Source organism: Pelophylax lessonae, assembly GCF_965119305.1.
Source record: "Pelophylax lessonae genome assembly, chromosome: 1".
NCBI lineage: Eukaryota > Metazoa > Chordata > Amphibia > Anura > Ranidae > Pelophylax > Pelophylax lessonae.
In genome coordinates, this window is record NC_138768.1 from 71,492,724 (window position 1) to 71,507,833 (window position 15,110).

Below are 15,110 nucleotides of genomic sequence, written 5' to 3' on the forward strand. Positions count from 1 at the left end.
TATATATTTTCAATGCTTAACTGCTTTTTCATTTTTGACTTATAAACAATCACTTCTGAGCATGGGTAAAATGCAGAGCTGGTATATTTTCCCCAGAGACTGGTGCAGCACTGAACTGTTCGTAATATTGGTCGTCGGCAGTTGCCATATTTAGGAGTGCTTTCGCTTTACGTTGATTCATAGGCACCACTGTGCTTGTCAATAGCCCTGTTGATTTCACCTTACCAGATTGTCCAATAATATCACTATAATTTGGGAATAAAACCTTGGGCTAAGGTCCAGCTGGTTCCCAAATAATGAGTTCAGGTCCTGTGCTGAGAAATAGGTAACTTGGTTCTGTTTTAGCAGGACATTCATAGATTTTGTTTTAGAATGTGATACTCTCAGTTTATTTATTGCAGTAGATGGAGAATGAACCAGCCTGATGAGGCAGATGAATCACTCAGCCTCCTTGTAGAGACTCCACTTGCCTGGAACACGTGAAGCAGCACTGAGACTGAATGGCTTTCAAGGAACACTTCCCGATAGACTTCACAGTATTGCAGAAATTAATTGACAGCTTGTCTTTCTTACAAGATAGAACATCTGCAAGGAGATAAAAACAAACAAATCTGTCATACAGGTAATTTGCCAGGAATACGTCTGCTTACTAAAGTTTGGAAATTAAGTTTTGGAGGGCCTGATGCTGAATTTTATTTTGTTCTGTAAAGAAGAGTATACCAGGATGGGGCCTAAGTGGAGTGTCTCATGTGTAATATTTAATGAAAACCAGGGCAAAAGTGGAAATACAAAACTACAATGGTCCTAACACCCAATCAAATTCCCTTGGTGCCCTTCCATGCTTCTTCATTCCTGTGCTATGAACTGTGATATAAACCAGTCGAACTCTGCAGCAGAAGCATACACAGTCATGACGGCCCAGAAGGCCATCTAGAAGAGCATGGATGTCCTCAGGCAGTAGACACCAGACTTAACAAGCCAAAGTTGGCATAACAAACCCCAGGGTGGGGACAATACAGGCATGGCCAGAGAGAGACAGTTCTCTGCCAGTCAAAGAAGCAAACCACTTACCCCAGTGCTGTGCATAAAATATTTACCCTGGAATCTGGCCCTTGTTGTACCTGTCTTTCCACAATGATGTTGCAGAGGTGAGCACCCATCTGCCTGGCCCTGTAGGCTATTTGATAGTAGCCTGTATTTCCTTGCTTGCACCTAGGCATGGTGCATGGTCTAGTGGTATTTACATATGCCACATAAAAGCAATGGGGTTATTTTTTATACTTTCAGGTACTTCTATAGTGTCTTCAATTTACACAGTACTTTACATATATTTTGTACATTCACATTGCTGTACAGGTTATGCACCTATCCTGTAAATAATGATTGGTGCGCTAAACAAGAAAAAGTAACTATAATGCTCAACTAAATAAAATGTTGACATATAAAGTGACTCTTCTTAAGTGAAATATTAATGAACAATAACAATTCATCAATAATTAAATCAAAAATAGCAACACAAAATTGTCTTTTGAGTGATTCAAAACAAATTGAAAGTCCATCAAGTGATAACAAAATTGTGTTCTGAAGTGATATAGTGACTGTGCTTGAAGTATTATTCCAAAAAGAGTGACTTCTGCGTGAATTAAGATCCCAACACCAGCTGCTTATCCTGCTTACCAGACATATGTATCCTCTAGTAATCCTATGTCCGGCTGCAGCCCGCCGCCACCCACATCATCCAGTTGTCCAGGCTGCAGCCGGACATAGGATTACTAAAGGCTCCATCCATGTACGCTTTATGCAAGACCTTTTTCCTGTAAGTACAATTGCCCTTTCTTTTATTAATAAACCGAGGATAATGCACTACGGGTGGTCTATTTGCATTCATTACATGTAACCCTTGGAGTCAACAGGAGGAGTACACATCCCGGGGATCTGGGTACAACCAAGCAGATAGCCAATAACCACTTCCTGATTGAACCAAAGGAGATATCCTATGATCATATACATTGCTACATCCGGTAAGAGGCTCGATTGTGTGGCCACACCAGGGTGGAGTTGCATGCCATTTGCGGTGATTTATTGCCTTAGAGATACATATGTCTGGTAAGCAGGATAAGCAGCTGGTGTTGGGATCTTAATTCACGCGGAAGTCACTCTTTTTGGAATAATACTTCAAGCACAGTCACTATATCACTTCAGAACACAATTTTGTTATCACTTGATGGACTTTCAATTTGTTTTGAATCACTCAAAAGACAATTTTATGTTGCTATTTTTGATTTAATTATTGATGAATTGTTATTGTTCATTAATATTTCACTTAAGAAGAGTCACTTTATATGTCAACATTTTATTTAGTTGAGCATTATAGTTACTTTTTCTTGTTTAGCGCACCAATCATTATTTACATATACTTCACTAGGCACAGTTTCTTGGTTGCAGCTTTACAATATTCACATATTATCAGCGCACTTTTATTCAATTTCAGTTATGCACCTATCCTGTCACTGCCCTTAACCTCCCTGGCGGTATGATTATGTCAGGAATTACATACCAAAAGCGGTACAATTGTTTTCATGGAAATTTGGCGTTATGTATTATAGGCCTACAATTCTTAGTAATTACTGACTTAAACCTGACCAAAACAAGACTATAGTAGACATCCCAGATGTGATAAATTTGAAACACAAACACGTGAATTATAATCGAATCAATAATATTATTTTATTATTTAATATATAATGTATATAATAAAATTATATTATTGATTATAATTCATGCATTATATATTATATATAGATATATGTGTGTGTATATATATATATATATATATATATATATATATATATATATATATATATACACACACATATATATATATATATATATATATATATATATATATATATATATAAAAATGTGCTGCGCCAAAAATCACACAAATAAAAACAGTGATAATATGTGATAATAATAGATGAAAAACAGTTCATAAGGCACATAATCGTGCTAGTGCTCCAATCAAAGAAATCTCCAAAAGTCCCAGTGTTCAACTGAAATGTGATCCAATCGTGATAAGCAACGAATATTGTGAACACCGTTTAGTGAATCCCTCCACCAGACAGATAAGCCTCTCACCTTCCCATCAGACCCAAATGGGCCAGCAATCACATAACATGGATAATGGATTTCCAGGAAAGGGCCTCTCTACTGTGTAGCTCCAGGGATTCCAAGATATATGTGGGGATAAGAATGGGACAAAATCTAGTGCTCTCCGTATATATATATATAAATCAGCTTTATTGAAGAGATTAAACAAACTCACATTTGCAGGGCACTCAGCCGTGCCTGCTTTGCTGACATGTAGTGTAGATAGTGTTCCGGAGAAACGATCTGCGTCGGCCACGGGGGGCGGAGCGTGCGTGGCCGACGCAGATCGTTTCTCCGGAGCACTATCTACACTACATGTCAGCAAAGCAGGCACGGCTGAGTGCCCTGCAAATGTGAGTTTGTTTTTTTTTTCAAATTTCTTTTATTGATCAAATGTAATATAACCATCATACAAAGTATGCATTAGAACACAAGTCCAATATGTAGGTTACATGAAGGATCAGAGGTTAACATCAACAATCACATCATCAAAACACACATACATAAGTAGAGCTCCATAACAATGACTTGGTGTAAACTGGTATACCTATAAGTCCCATGATGGCCGACCACAAGGTAAGTGACACATAAAAAGAAAAAAGGGAGTAATGCACACTTATGCAATAGGGGTAACCACTTCATAAGTACCAGACAGAGACGCTTAAGTAAAACCCAGGTCAGATAGGGGAGGCGGGTGGGACAAGGGGGGGGGAGACAGGAGGGAGGGGGCTCACGAAGGGGCGGGAGGGGACAGAGGAGCAGAGGAGAGAATGGAGTAGTAAACAGATGTAGTAGAGGGTGGTGGTAAAGGAGGAGGAGGAGGAAGCGCGGCCTGTAGGAAACGGGTAGAGACGTCCCGCGCGGGTGACCACCGCACCGGTCAGTCCGCGGGCGGACCTGCATCCCCGCCCAGGGCCAAGCCCTCCGCAGACATGATAAAAGAATTCCAGCAAGCCCAGGTTTTGGAGTATTGCTCCCTCCTGCCCTGAGCCGTAAGGACCAGATCCTCTAATTCATTAAGCCATTTGACTCTACGCAGCCAGAGAGGGATCGTAGGAGGGGACGTGCTCCTCCAGCAGAGGGCTACACAGGATTTAGCCGCATCCGCCAGGTGGCGAAGTACTGAGCGCTTATAGCGCTTAGGGGCAATGCCAGTGCAGTGCAGCAGGAAAAAGGCCGGATCATCTGGGATGGTGCGTTCCGTCATCAGCTGGGAGATCCTACGGACCTCCGACCAGAAACCCCGTACCAAGGGGCAGTTCCAGAAAACGTGGTATAGGGTGCCCCTGTCCTGCAGACAACGCCAACACCTATCCGTCGCCTCTGGGAAGATGCGGCACAGTTTGTCTGGAGTATAGTACCAGTGCATGAGAACTTTGTAGTTGCATTCCTGGATGCGGGTGCAGATTGATGACTTGAGAGAAAACCTGATAATGTTGCGCCTCTCCGATTCAGTAAATGTCTTCTGAAGCTCTCTTTCCCATTTGGAAATGCCCGGGAGGACAAAGCCCTCCGGCGGCACGGAGAGAAGTTCATACATCTGGGAGAGGGCATGGGGCAGAGCTCCCGCAGTTACCAGTAGATGTTCCAACGAGGTAAGGTCCCCCCCGAACCGCGTCGGGGGCCCCAGTTCCCGCAGAAAGTGCAGAAGTTGTAACGCCTGCCACCGAGTCAAGCGATAGCGTCCCGTCATCGACGTCAGCTGGGAGAGAGACATCCACTCGTGGCCCTCCCTGAAGTGGGAGACCTGGAAGACTCCCTCCGCCAGTAGTGTAGCAAATCTATCCCCTGCGCAGCCCGGGGGGAACCGCGGGTTTCCCAACACCGGGAACAGCTGGGAGTGACTGTTCACCAGACCCCTGGAGGCCACCACCACGGCACACGACCGAAGAGTCGGGCCCAAGGTGGGATGTCGTCTAACTTCGGCCGGGAGGTCCTTCAGAATCAGGGGAGCCCTGGACAGACATAATGGAAACAAGGAGGCCTCCAGACTCACCCACTGTTTCAGGTCGGCGTGTCTAGCCCAGTCCACCCACCGTGCCAGATGTGCCGCCTGATAATAGCGGCGGACATCGGGGAGGGCAACACCGCCGTGCCTCTTGGGAAGGACCAGGAGTCTGCGGGCCAATCGGGGCCTCTTACCGGCCCAGACAAAACGCGTGAAGGCGGAGTCGACCTTGCCGAAGAAGGACGCCGGGATGTGAACCGGGAGTGTCTGAAATAAGTAGAGGAGTTTCGGTAGGACTGACATTTTCAAGATGTTGCACCGGCCAAACCACGAGTGGAGACCCTTAGACCATGTGTCGAGCAGAGAGCGAATCATCGAAAGGAGAGGCGGGAAGTTCAATCTGAACAAATCCGCCGGATCCGGGGAGAGCCAGGTGCCCAAGTACCGGAGTCCCTCCGAGGCCCAGCGGAATGGAAAGTCTTTGGCTAACAAATCCCGTAGATCCGGTGGCAGGGCCACCCCCATGATCTCTGACTTGGAAAAATTGATTTTCAAGTTGGACAAGGCCCCGTACGTCTCAAATTCCTTCAGGAGACAGGGCAACGAAATCAAGGGTTGGGCGAGTGAGAAGAGGAGGTCATCCGCGTAGGCGGATACCTTGCAAGTGGAGGTTCCAACCCGTATCCCGGAGATGTTCGGGTTTGCGCGCACCCGGGCCAGGAAGGGCTCAAGGGAGAGGGCAAATAGCAAGGGTGAAAGGGGACAACCCTGACGGGTACCGTTGAAGATGCGGATCGGATCCGAAAGGATCCCGTTTGCCTTTACCCTCGCCCCCGGATTGGTATAGACCCCCCGAATCCAGGCCATCATCTGCTGACCAATGCCGAAACGGCGCAGGACCTCGAACATGTAGGGCCAACTAACCCTATCGAATGCCTTCTCGGCGTCGGTACTTAGAAAAATAGAAGGCGTGTGGCTAACACGGGCCCGATGGATCAGGTCAATGACCTTGGTCGTGTTGTCCCTCGCCTCACGGGTGGGAACAAAGCCCACTTGGTCCCAGTGAATCAGGCTCGGCAAAAAGGACTGGAGGCGGAGGGCAAGAAGTTTTGTGAAAAACTTCAAGTCCGCATTGAGCAGCGAGATCGGGCGGTAGCTGCCGCACGCCGAGGGGTCCTTCCCTTCTTTGGGAATGACCGAGATGTGAGCACTCAACGTTTCCTCACGGAACTCACAGGTGCGTCCCACCGCGTTAAAAAGCCGTAACAGGTGGGGCGCCAACAAGGGATGAAGCGTCTGGTAGTAGGCGACTGTAAAGCCGTCCGGTCCAGGCGCCTTGCCCTTTTTCGCCGAGGATATGACCGCCACCAATTCTTCTTGAGTGAAAGGGGAGTCCAGTGTCTCTCTGTCCGAAGAGGAGAGTTGCGGCAGGGAAATCTCATCCAAATAAGAGGAGAGCGGGATCAGGCGGGACGGCTGCTGAGGTAAGCCATAAAGAGTAGCGTAGAAAGTCCCGAAGCACTGTGCTATGTCCGCAGGCAGGTGCACCCTAGAGCCAGTAGCATCGATCAGATGGGGGACGTACGACACAGCCTGTCGCTCTCGGAGGGACCGAGCCAGCACCTTGCCGCACTTGTCCCCAGATTCATAGCTAATCTTTCCACCGCGCTGGATCGCCGCCTTGGCCCGATAGCGCAGAAGGTCAGCAATCTGATCCCTGAGGCGCGTCAGTTCCGTTCCCAGCACAGGGTCAAGATCCCTCTTGTGACGAGCCTCCAGACTCGCCACCTTCGCCAATAGGTCTGTCAGTGTAGCTTCCCTCTCCCTCTTGAGGCGCGCCCCATGGCGGATGAGGACCCCCCGGATCACCGCCTTATGCGCTTCCCACAGCACACTTGGGTCGCTGTCCGGTTCCACATTCGTCTGAAAATACAGTCGCAGAGTTTGAGTGACGTCAGCAAGCACCTCCGGCACTTGCAGAAGGCTCTCGTTCAGTCTCCAGTGCCAGTCTGCAACCCTGTTCGTGCCACTGAGGTTGACCGTCAGGGTCACCGGGGCATGGTCCGACCAGGTAATAGTGCCCAGCTCCACCCCCACGACCGACTGAAGCAGTCTGTGCGGAAGGAGGAATAGGTCAATGCGTGAGTAAACCTGGTGTGGCGCGGAGAAATACGAGTAATCTCTCTCACCAGCGTGAAGAATCCGCCACACGTCAACTAGTTGAAGGTCGTGCAGCAGGGTATGGATCTGTCTGCGCGTACCCCTAGGGACCGACGAGAGGCCCGTTGAGGTGTCTAAGCGAGGATCCAGCGGGATATTGCAATCTCCGCCCAGGATGAGTTTGCCCTCCGCGAAATCCAATAAGGACTTCAGCGACCTGCGGAGGAAAACCTCCTGATGAACATTAGGGGCGTAAATCGTGGCAAGTGTGACCTTGACCTCGCCCAGGAGTCCCTTCAGGAACAGAAACCTGCCCCGAGGGTCCACCTCACGGGCCCGCAAGGTCCAAGGGAGCCGGTTAGAAATCATAATGGAAACCCCTCGAGACTTGGCCTCGGCATTAGGGGCATGATATACGCATGGGTAGAACCTGTTCTGCAGGAGGGGGAACGCACCCTCCCTAAAGTGCGTCTCCTGTATGAAAGCAACGTCTGCACGTAGTCGCTTAAGCTCTCCCAACAGGACACGCCGCTTCTCGGGCACGTTAAGCCCCCTGGCATTGAGCGTGGTCACCCGCACGGGATCCATGAGGCCAGACGGAAGGACAAGAGACCCAGGAGTAGAGAAGGGGGAGGACCAGGGGATAAGAGAGATAGGGTAGGTGACCCGAGCAGAGACTTGTGGTAGAAGGGGGGTGGAGGGGGGATAAGGGGGAAAGAGGGAGGGAAGCAGGTAGAAGTGGAAGAAGGACAAGTGCCGGTAGGGCAAGGCAGGGGGAACAGTGGGGAGAAGAAAAAGACAGAGAACAGGAGAGGATACGTAGAAGTGGTAGTGGATAAGATACAAACTTTAAGACGTCCCGAGACCCCTCCTCTAAGAGGGCGGAGTCACACCTAGGGACGCAGGCCTATTGGGGACGAAGACCTGAGAACTAAAAACGGAAGCGGGAGAGACGAGCCCATGAGCCAGAACTCTCCCCATCCATTGATACGTACCAGAAAAGGGGACACACGGGAGAGGGGGACGTAAACCCTCCCCTCCGCCCGCCGCCCCAACACAAAAAAGAAAAAGACTGCCAAGTAGTAAAGTGCAAAATCACAAAAAACAGTAGAAAGGTAAAACACTCTAAACTGAACTGTAGTGCAATGAGCACAGCCCACGACAGCCACCCTCCGCCCTGAAAAAACCCCCAGGAAAGGGCAAGGACAGCTGCCATCGAATGGGCCCGGGGGCCAATCGCACAGAACCACACTCTCCAAGCCACCGGAGCTAGAGGGGAAGGCCCCCGCCGGTCAAACCCTAAAAAAGCCCTGCCCCCAAAAGAGGGCCGGCGTCTCCATTATAGTGGGCTCGGAGGTGCGGGGCTGCTGATCATATGCCCCCCCCAAGATATAAGCCAAACAACAACAACCCAGAGATACATGAGCCAGACCCCCCGCAATCCCAATCCCCCCCCCCTTCAAAATCAGATCAGATCAGAGCTCCACCCTCCGCCCACAGCACACCCCCCCCCCCGAGACCCCCCCCGCCCCCCTCCCCCCGCAGAACCCGCCATCCAGCTTAGGGAACGAGATCCGGAAGGGCAGGACCACCCACCCACCAACCCCCCCCCTCCAGCCCCACCTCCCGGCCCCCCACCCACCCCCAACCACAGCAAAAGTAACCTCGCCCAGCCCGAGAGCACGTGAAGTCCAGACCCGTTTCAAAAACCCCCCTCCCCCAAACCCCGCCACCATGTATCTGCAGTAGATCAAAGTCCCACGGAGGTAGCCAAAGAACCCGTGCCCCCCTCCGAGCAAAGCACGTATGGTAAAGACACTGGGGGCAGGGCCGGCGAGGGGGAGCCATCAGATATCGGGACCGCATAAAGTCACTGGGGATAGGGTCAACTAGGGGGGGCCAGGCGATCTCGGGACAGCACAAAGTCACTGGGGATAGGATCAACTAGGGGGGGCCAGGCGAACACGGGGCAGCACAAAGCTCAGAAGCAGCAGACTAAGGACCAAGGCCCTCACAGCAACGGTCCACACCAGCATCGGTAACAGCAAGCGGGGTGACCACCGTGTCCAAGAAGTCCGGGAGGACGGGGGGGGCAGACAGCGGGGCAGTCCGATAACAGCGGGGCAGTCCATGAACAGCGTAGCCTCATGAAAGACAGTCCCCAGGGAAGGGACCCGGTCACAACATGTAGGGGGGCCGGTGAGGGAGCGGAGGGAGACCCCAGCGGTGGAGATATAAGCAAGGGGCAATGAGGGCACAGGCGGGCTCATGTCCACAAGGCATCTGCAAAGTCACCAAAGTCCATCCGACCTATGCAGGGCGTTAAAACTGTCGGGCAGGGGGAAGTGAGGGGGTCCAGCCCAGGGGCTCCGGTAAAAAGGAATAAAGGCTCACCTCAGGGGAAGGCTCAACAGTCCAGGAACAGCACGCATCAGTCCTCCCTCACCGCTGTCGCCGGCTCAGGGATCAATCTGCGGCGACCCCGCGGAGTACGTGATGGAAGACCTCTTTCCCGCCCGGGTGTAAAAGGCGCTCTGCGTCCCGGGGCCGGGAGATGCTGCAGCCAATTGGGAATCTCAAACGGGGGGACCTCCAGGAAGGCAAAGAGCGCCTGCAGATCATCTGGGTGGCGTAGTGTCATCGACGTCTGGCCCTTACGGATCGTCAAGGCGAAGGGGAAGCCCCAGCGGTACGTGCAGCCCAGCTGCCGAATACGATCCAGAAGGGGCCTCAGCAGGGCTCTACGCTGCAGGGTGGCCCGCGACAGGTCCGGCAGGATCTTCACCTTGGCTCCATCGAAGTCGACCTCACCCGCCTCCCAGGCTTGTCTGATGATGGCATCCTTGTGCGTGTAGCGGTGCAGCCGGCAGATAACATCGCGCGGCCGATCGGCATCGGAGGACCGGGGCCCCAGGGCTCGGTGTACGCGGTCAAACTCCAACGATGCGGGAGGGATGTCCGGAACCAGGCGGTGACAGATGGCGTGGACCGTGGACTGCAACGAATCTCGCTCCGTGGCCTCAGGCAACCCACGCAGCCGCAAGTTGTTTCTGCGGCTGCGGTCCTCCATCTCCTCCAAGCGCAGCTGCAAGTCGGTGACATGTTGCGCCTGCACCTCTCGAGCGGTCTCCAGCAGGGCCACCCTCGCCTCCAACGATTGGACCGAAGATTCCCCCTCGATCACCCGGTCAGTAAGATCCCGGACCTCCGAGCGAACCTCCTGGATGTCCCTGGCGTGGGCCTCTTCAAGTCTCAGGGCCAGGGCCTCAAAGTCCCTTTTTGTAGGTAAGGCCTGGATCAGTGCCCGTAAGTCACCTGCATCTCCCAGCGGCAAGGCAGCAGTCAAGGGGGGAGCAGCGGGCGGCAGACGCGGAGACCCCAAGTCCAGCCGGGGAGTAGCCGGGGAAGCCGGAGCCGACGCCATGCGTCCCGGGGAGGCCCCACGCGTCCGGGCCTGTCCCGTGCGGGCTGCCGAGGATCGGGTCCCCGGGAAGTATCTGTGTAGCTCCGCGCCGGGTGATGTACGGAGAGGCTTCCTGGGTCCTCTCCTACGGCTTGTGCTCATTCCGGGGTAATATCTGGCAGTCTAAACGTGGTGGACAGGGAGAAACGGCGGGAGCTCTAAAGAAGTGCGACCTCACTCCGCCATGTCCAGGACACGCCCCAATGTGAGTTTGTTTAATCTCTTCAATAAAGCTGATTTATATATATATATATATATATACGGAGAGCACTAGATTTTGTCCCATTCTTATCCCCACATATATCTTGGAATCCCTGGAGCTACACAGTAGAGAGGCCCTTTCCTGGAAATCCATTATCCATGTTATGTGATTGCTGGCCCATTTGGGTCTGATGGGAAGGTGAGAGGCTTATCTGTCTGGTGGAGGGATTCACTAAACGGTGTTCACAATATTCGTTGCTTATCACGATTGGATCACATTTCAGTTGAACACTGGGACTTTTGGAGATTTCTTTGATTGGAGCACTAGCACGATTATGTGCCTTATGAACTGTTTTTCATCTATTATTATCACATATTATCACTGTTTTTATTTGTGTGATTTCTGGCGCAGCACATTTTTGTATTATTTGTATGGTTTGTGATTTGTGAACACGATTGGTGTTTGCTGCCGGATTAGCATCTACACACTTGAGGATATTTTTCCACACTATATTCACACACATTAGTTTTGTGTTATATTTTGGTTTGCGCTGATAGTTTTTCTGGTATTATATATATATATATATATATATATATATATATATATATATATATATATATATATACACACATATATATATATAATGCATGAATTATAATTGAATCAATAATATAATTTTATATATATATATATATGTGTGTGTGAGCATATATATATATATATATATACATATATACACACACACACATATATATATAATATAAAATGTGTTTTGTGTTTTGTGCAACGTTTTTTTTTTTTGAATTTCCCTCCCTAGTTCCGCTCCCATGCAGCATTGCTGCTGCAGGGAACAGAACTAGGAAGTGATCACACCGACGGAGGGACGGAGGAGCGGCGGGACTCTCGGCTGGCGGTCACAGCAATGAGAGATCATCGCTGGATCGCCAGGATAAGGTAAGAGAACACCGCTGCGCTCTCTGCAATCCACCCCGAGCGTGACTCGGGGTTACCGCTCCTGATATGAAAAATCAACCCCGAGTCACGCTCGGGATTACCGCCAAGGTGGTTGAGGAGCTTACAATACAATCTAAGGTCCCTAACTCACATTCATACCTACACATACTAGGGCAAATTTAGACTGGAGCCAATTAACCTACCAGCATGTCTTTGGAGTGTAGGAGAAAACCAGAGAACCGGGGGGAAACCCACACAGGCACAGGGGGAACATGCAAACTCCAGAGAGGTAGTGCCATGGTTGGGATTCAAACTAACAACCACTTAGCAACTGATTATGAAGTCCTTGCCTTAGGATGTTTGCTGAAATTATTTTGTTAAATTACCATCTCGAGTTTATTAGCTTCACTCTTCTTTTCTGCTGTGTTTAGATGGGCCAAATCAAAAAGAAAGACACCAACTGCTCGAACACATTAACATCAAAGATCTCTGAAACCATGTATGAAACTGACTGTGAAATGTCCAATGTTATTTCTGTCCTGCAAGCAAGAGAAACTTCAAACACAAGAGGCAAAGTTTCAAAGAAATAATTAAAGATAAATCACAATTTGCAATATTGATCTTTTATATCGCAGGAATTCGTATTGATCAATGCCTAACATAAGCAGCACATCCATCAGACAATTCAAAGAATTTTTCTAAGTCAGTAGAAGACGCACAAAGCCCCTAGGAGATATGTAGAACAGCCAAGCATGGCTTTGGATTTCAGATCTGGGGGGTCTAAAAAGTGTACATGTGAAGTTTCAGCTCTGTAGCATGTACAGAACCAGAAAAAAAAGATTGTTTGTATTAGAAAACTTTAAGCACGGGAATATGGCTTCGCTGCTGTAACACCTTGCCGGTTTAATAGAAGGCATTTTTTTGGGTTCTTTGCAGTCAGGAAAAACATCTGAACTTGTGTATAGTGGTACTGTGCACAAGTTCTGATGTTTTGCCTGCCTCCAAAACCCCCCAAAAAATGCCAGCAAAAACACACCTGGGCATTTTTTTTTTGACGCTAGCGTTTTTTTAGCATTTTTTGGGGTTCTTTTGAGGCAGGCAAAACATCTGAACATGTGTATAGGGGGTATATATAGACGTATATGTCTGAATATATACCCCTAGACATATATAGGTGTGATAGTAGCAGAAATATATTCCTGTAAATGATTTCATTAGCGCAAGCATTTATTTCTGCTACTATCACACCTATATATGTCTAGGGGTATATATACAGACATATAGGTCTATATATACCCCCTATACACATGTTCAGATGTTTTGCCTGCCTCCAAAACCCCCCAAAATATGCCAGCAAAAACACACCTGGGCATTTTTTTTTGATGCTAGCGTTTTTTTGGCATTTTTTTGGGTTCTTTTGAGGCAGGCAAAACATCTGAACATGTGTATAGGGGGGTATATATAGACATATATGTCTGAATATATACCCCTAGACATATATAGGTGTGATAGTAGCAGAAATATATTCCTGTAAATGATTTAATTAGCGCAAGCATTTATTTCTGCTACTATCACACCTATATACAGTGGGTACGGAAAGTATTCAGACCCCCTTAAATTTTTCACTCTTTGTTATATTGCAGCCATTTGCTAAAATCATTTAGGTTCATTCTTCTTCCTCATGAATGTACACATAGCACCCCATACTGACAGAAAAACACAGAATTGTTGACATTGTTGCAGATTTATTAAAAAAGAAAAACTGAAATATCACATGGTCCTAAGTATTCAGACCCTTTGCTCAGTATTTAGTAGAAGCCCCCTTTTGATCTAATACAGCCAGGAGTCTTTTTGGGAAAGATGCAACAAGTCTTTCACACCTGGATTTGGGGATCCTCTGCCATTCCTCCTTGCAGATCCTCTCCAGTTCTGTCAGGTTGGATGGTAAACGTTGGTGGACAGCCATTTTTAGGTCTCTCCAGAGATGCTCAATTGGGTTTAAGTCAGGGCTCTGGCTGGGCCATTCAAGAACAGTCACGGAGTTGTTGTGAAGCCACTCCTTCATTATTTTAGCTGTGTGCTTAGGGTCATTGTCTTGTTGGAAGGTAAACCTTCAGCCCAGTCTGAGGTCCAGAGCACTCTGGAGAAGGTTTTTGTCCAGGATATCCCTGTACTTGGCCGCATTCATCTTTCCCTCGATTGCAACCAGTCGTCCTGTCCCTGCAGCTGAAAAACACCCCCACAGCATGATGCTGCCACCACCATGCTTCACTGTTGGGACTGTATTGGACAGGTGATGAGCAGTGCCTGGTTTTCTCCACACATACCGCTTAGAATTAAGGCCAAAAAGTTCTATTTTGGTCTCATAAGACCAGAGAATCTTATTTCTCACCATCTCGGAGTCCTCCAGGTGTTTTTTTAGCAAACTCCATGCGGGCTTTTATGTGTCTTACACTGAGGAGAGGCTTCCGTCGGGCCACTCTGCCATAAAGCCCCGACTGGTGGAGGGCTGCAGTGATGGTTGACTTTCTACAACTTTCTCCCATCTCCTGACTGCATCTCTGGAGCTCAGCCACAGTGATCTTTGGGTTCTTCTTTACCTCTCTCACCAAGGCTCTTCTCCCCCAATAGCTCAGTTTGGCCGGACTGGGTCAGAAGGGTTCTGGTCGTCCCAAACGTCTTCCATTTGAGGGTTATGGAGGCCACTGTGCTCTTAGGAACCTTAAGTGCAGCAGAAATCTTTTTGTAACCTTGGCCAGATCTGTGCCTTGCCACAATTCTGTCTCTGAGCTCTTCAGGCAGTTCCTTTGACCTCATGATTCTCATTTGCTCTGACATGCATTGTGATCTGGAAGGTCTTATATAGACAGGTGTGTGGCTTTCCTAATCAAGTCCAATCAGTATAATCAAACACAGCTGGACTCAAATGAAGGTGTAGAACCATCTCAAGGATGATCAGAAGAAATGGAAAGCACCTGAGTTAAATATATGAGTGTCACAGCAAAGGGTCTGAATACTTAGGACCATGTGATATTTCAGTTTTTCTTTTTTAATAAATCTGCAACAATGTCAACAATTCTGTGTTTTTCTGTCAGTATGGGGTGCTATGTGTACATTCATGAGGAAGAAGAATGAACCGAAATGATTTTAGCAAATGGCTGCAATATAACAAAGGGTGAAAAATTTAAGGGGGTCTGAATACTTTCCGTACCCACTGTATGTCTAGGGGTATA

The 15,110-nt window shown here is 48.7% G+C and overlaps 1 protein-coding gene across 1 annotated transcript in view; it reads right to left on the minus strand.

The window, feature by feature from the left end:
- Nucleotides 1-273: 273 nt before the first annotated feature.
- The window catches only part of ADAMTS12 (ADAM metallopeptidase with thrombospondin type 1 motif 12), a 788,736-nt gene continuing 773,899 nt past the window's right edge, over nucleotides 274-15,110 (minus strand). The window contains exon 24 of the mRNA XM_082272461.1: nucleotides 274-585. Coding sequence (XP_082128587.1) covers nucleotides 443-585 — 143 coding nt within the window. The 3' untranslated portion in view covers nucleotides 274-442. The remainder of the gene's footprint in view (nucleotides 586-15,110) is intronic.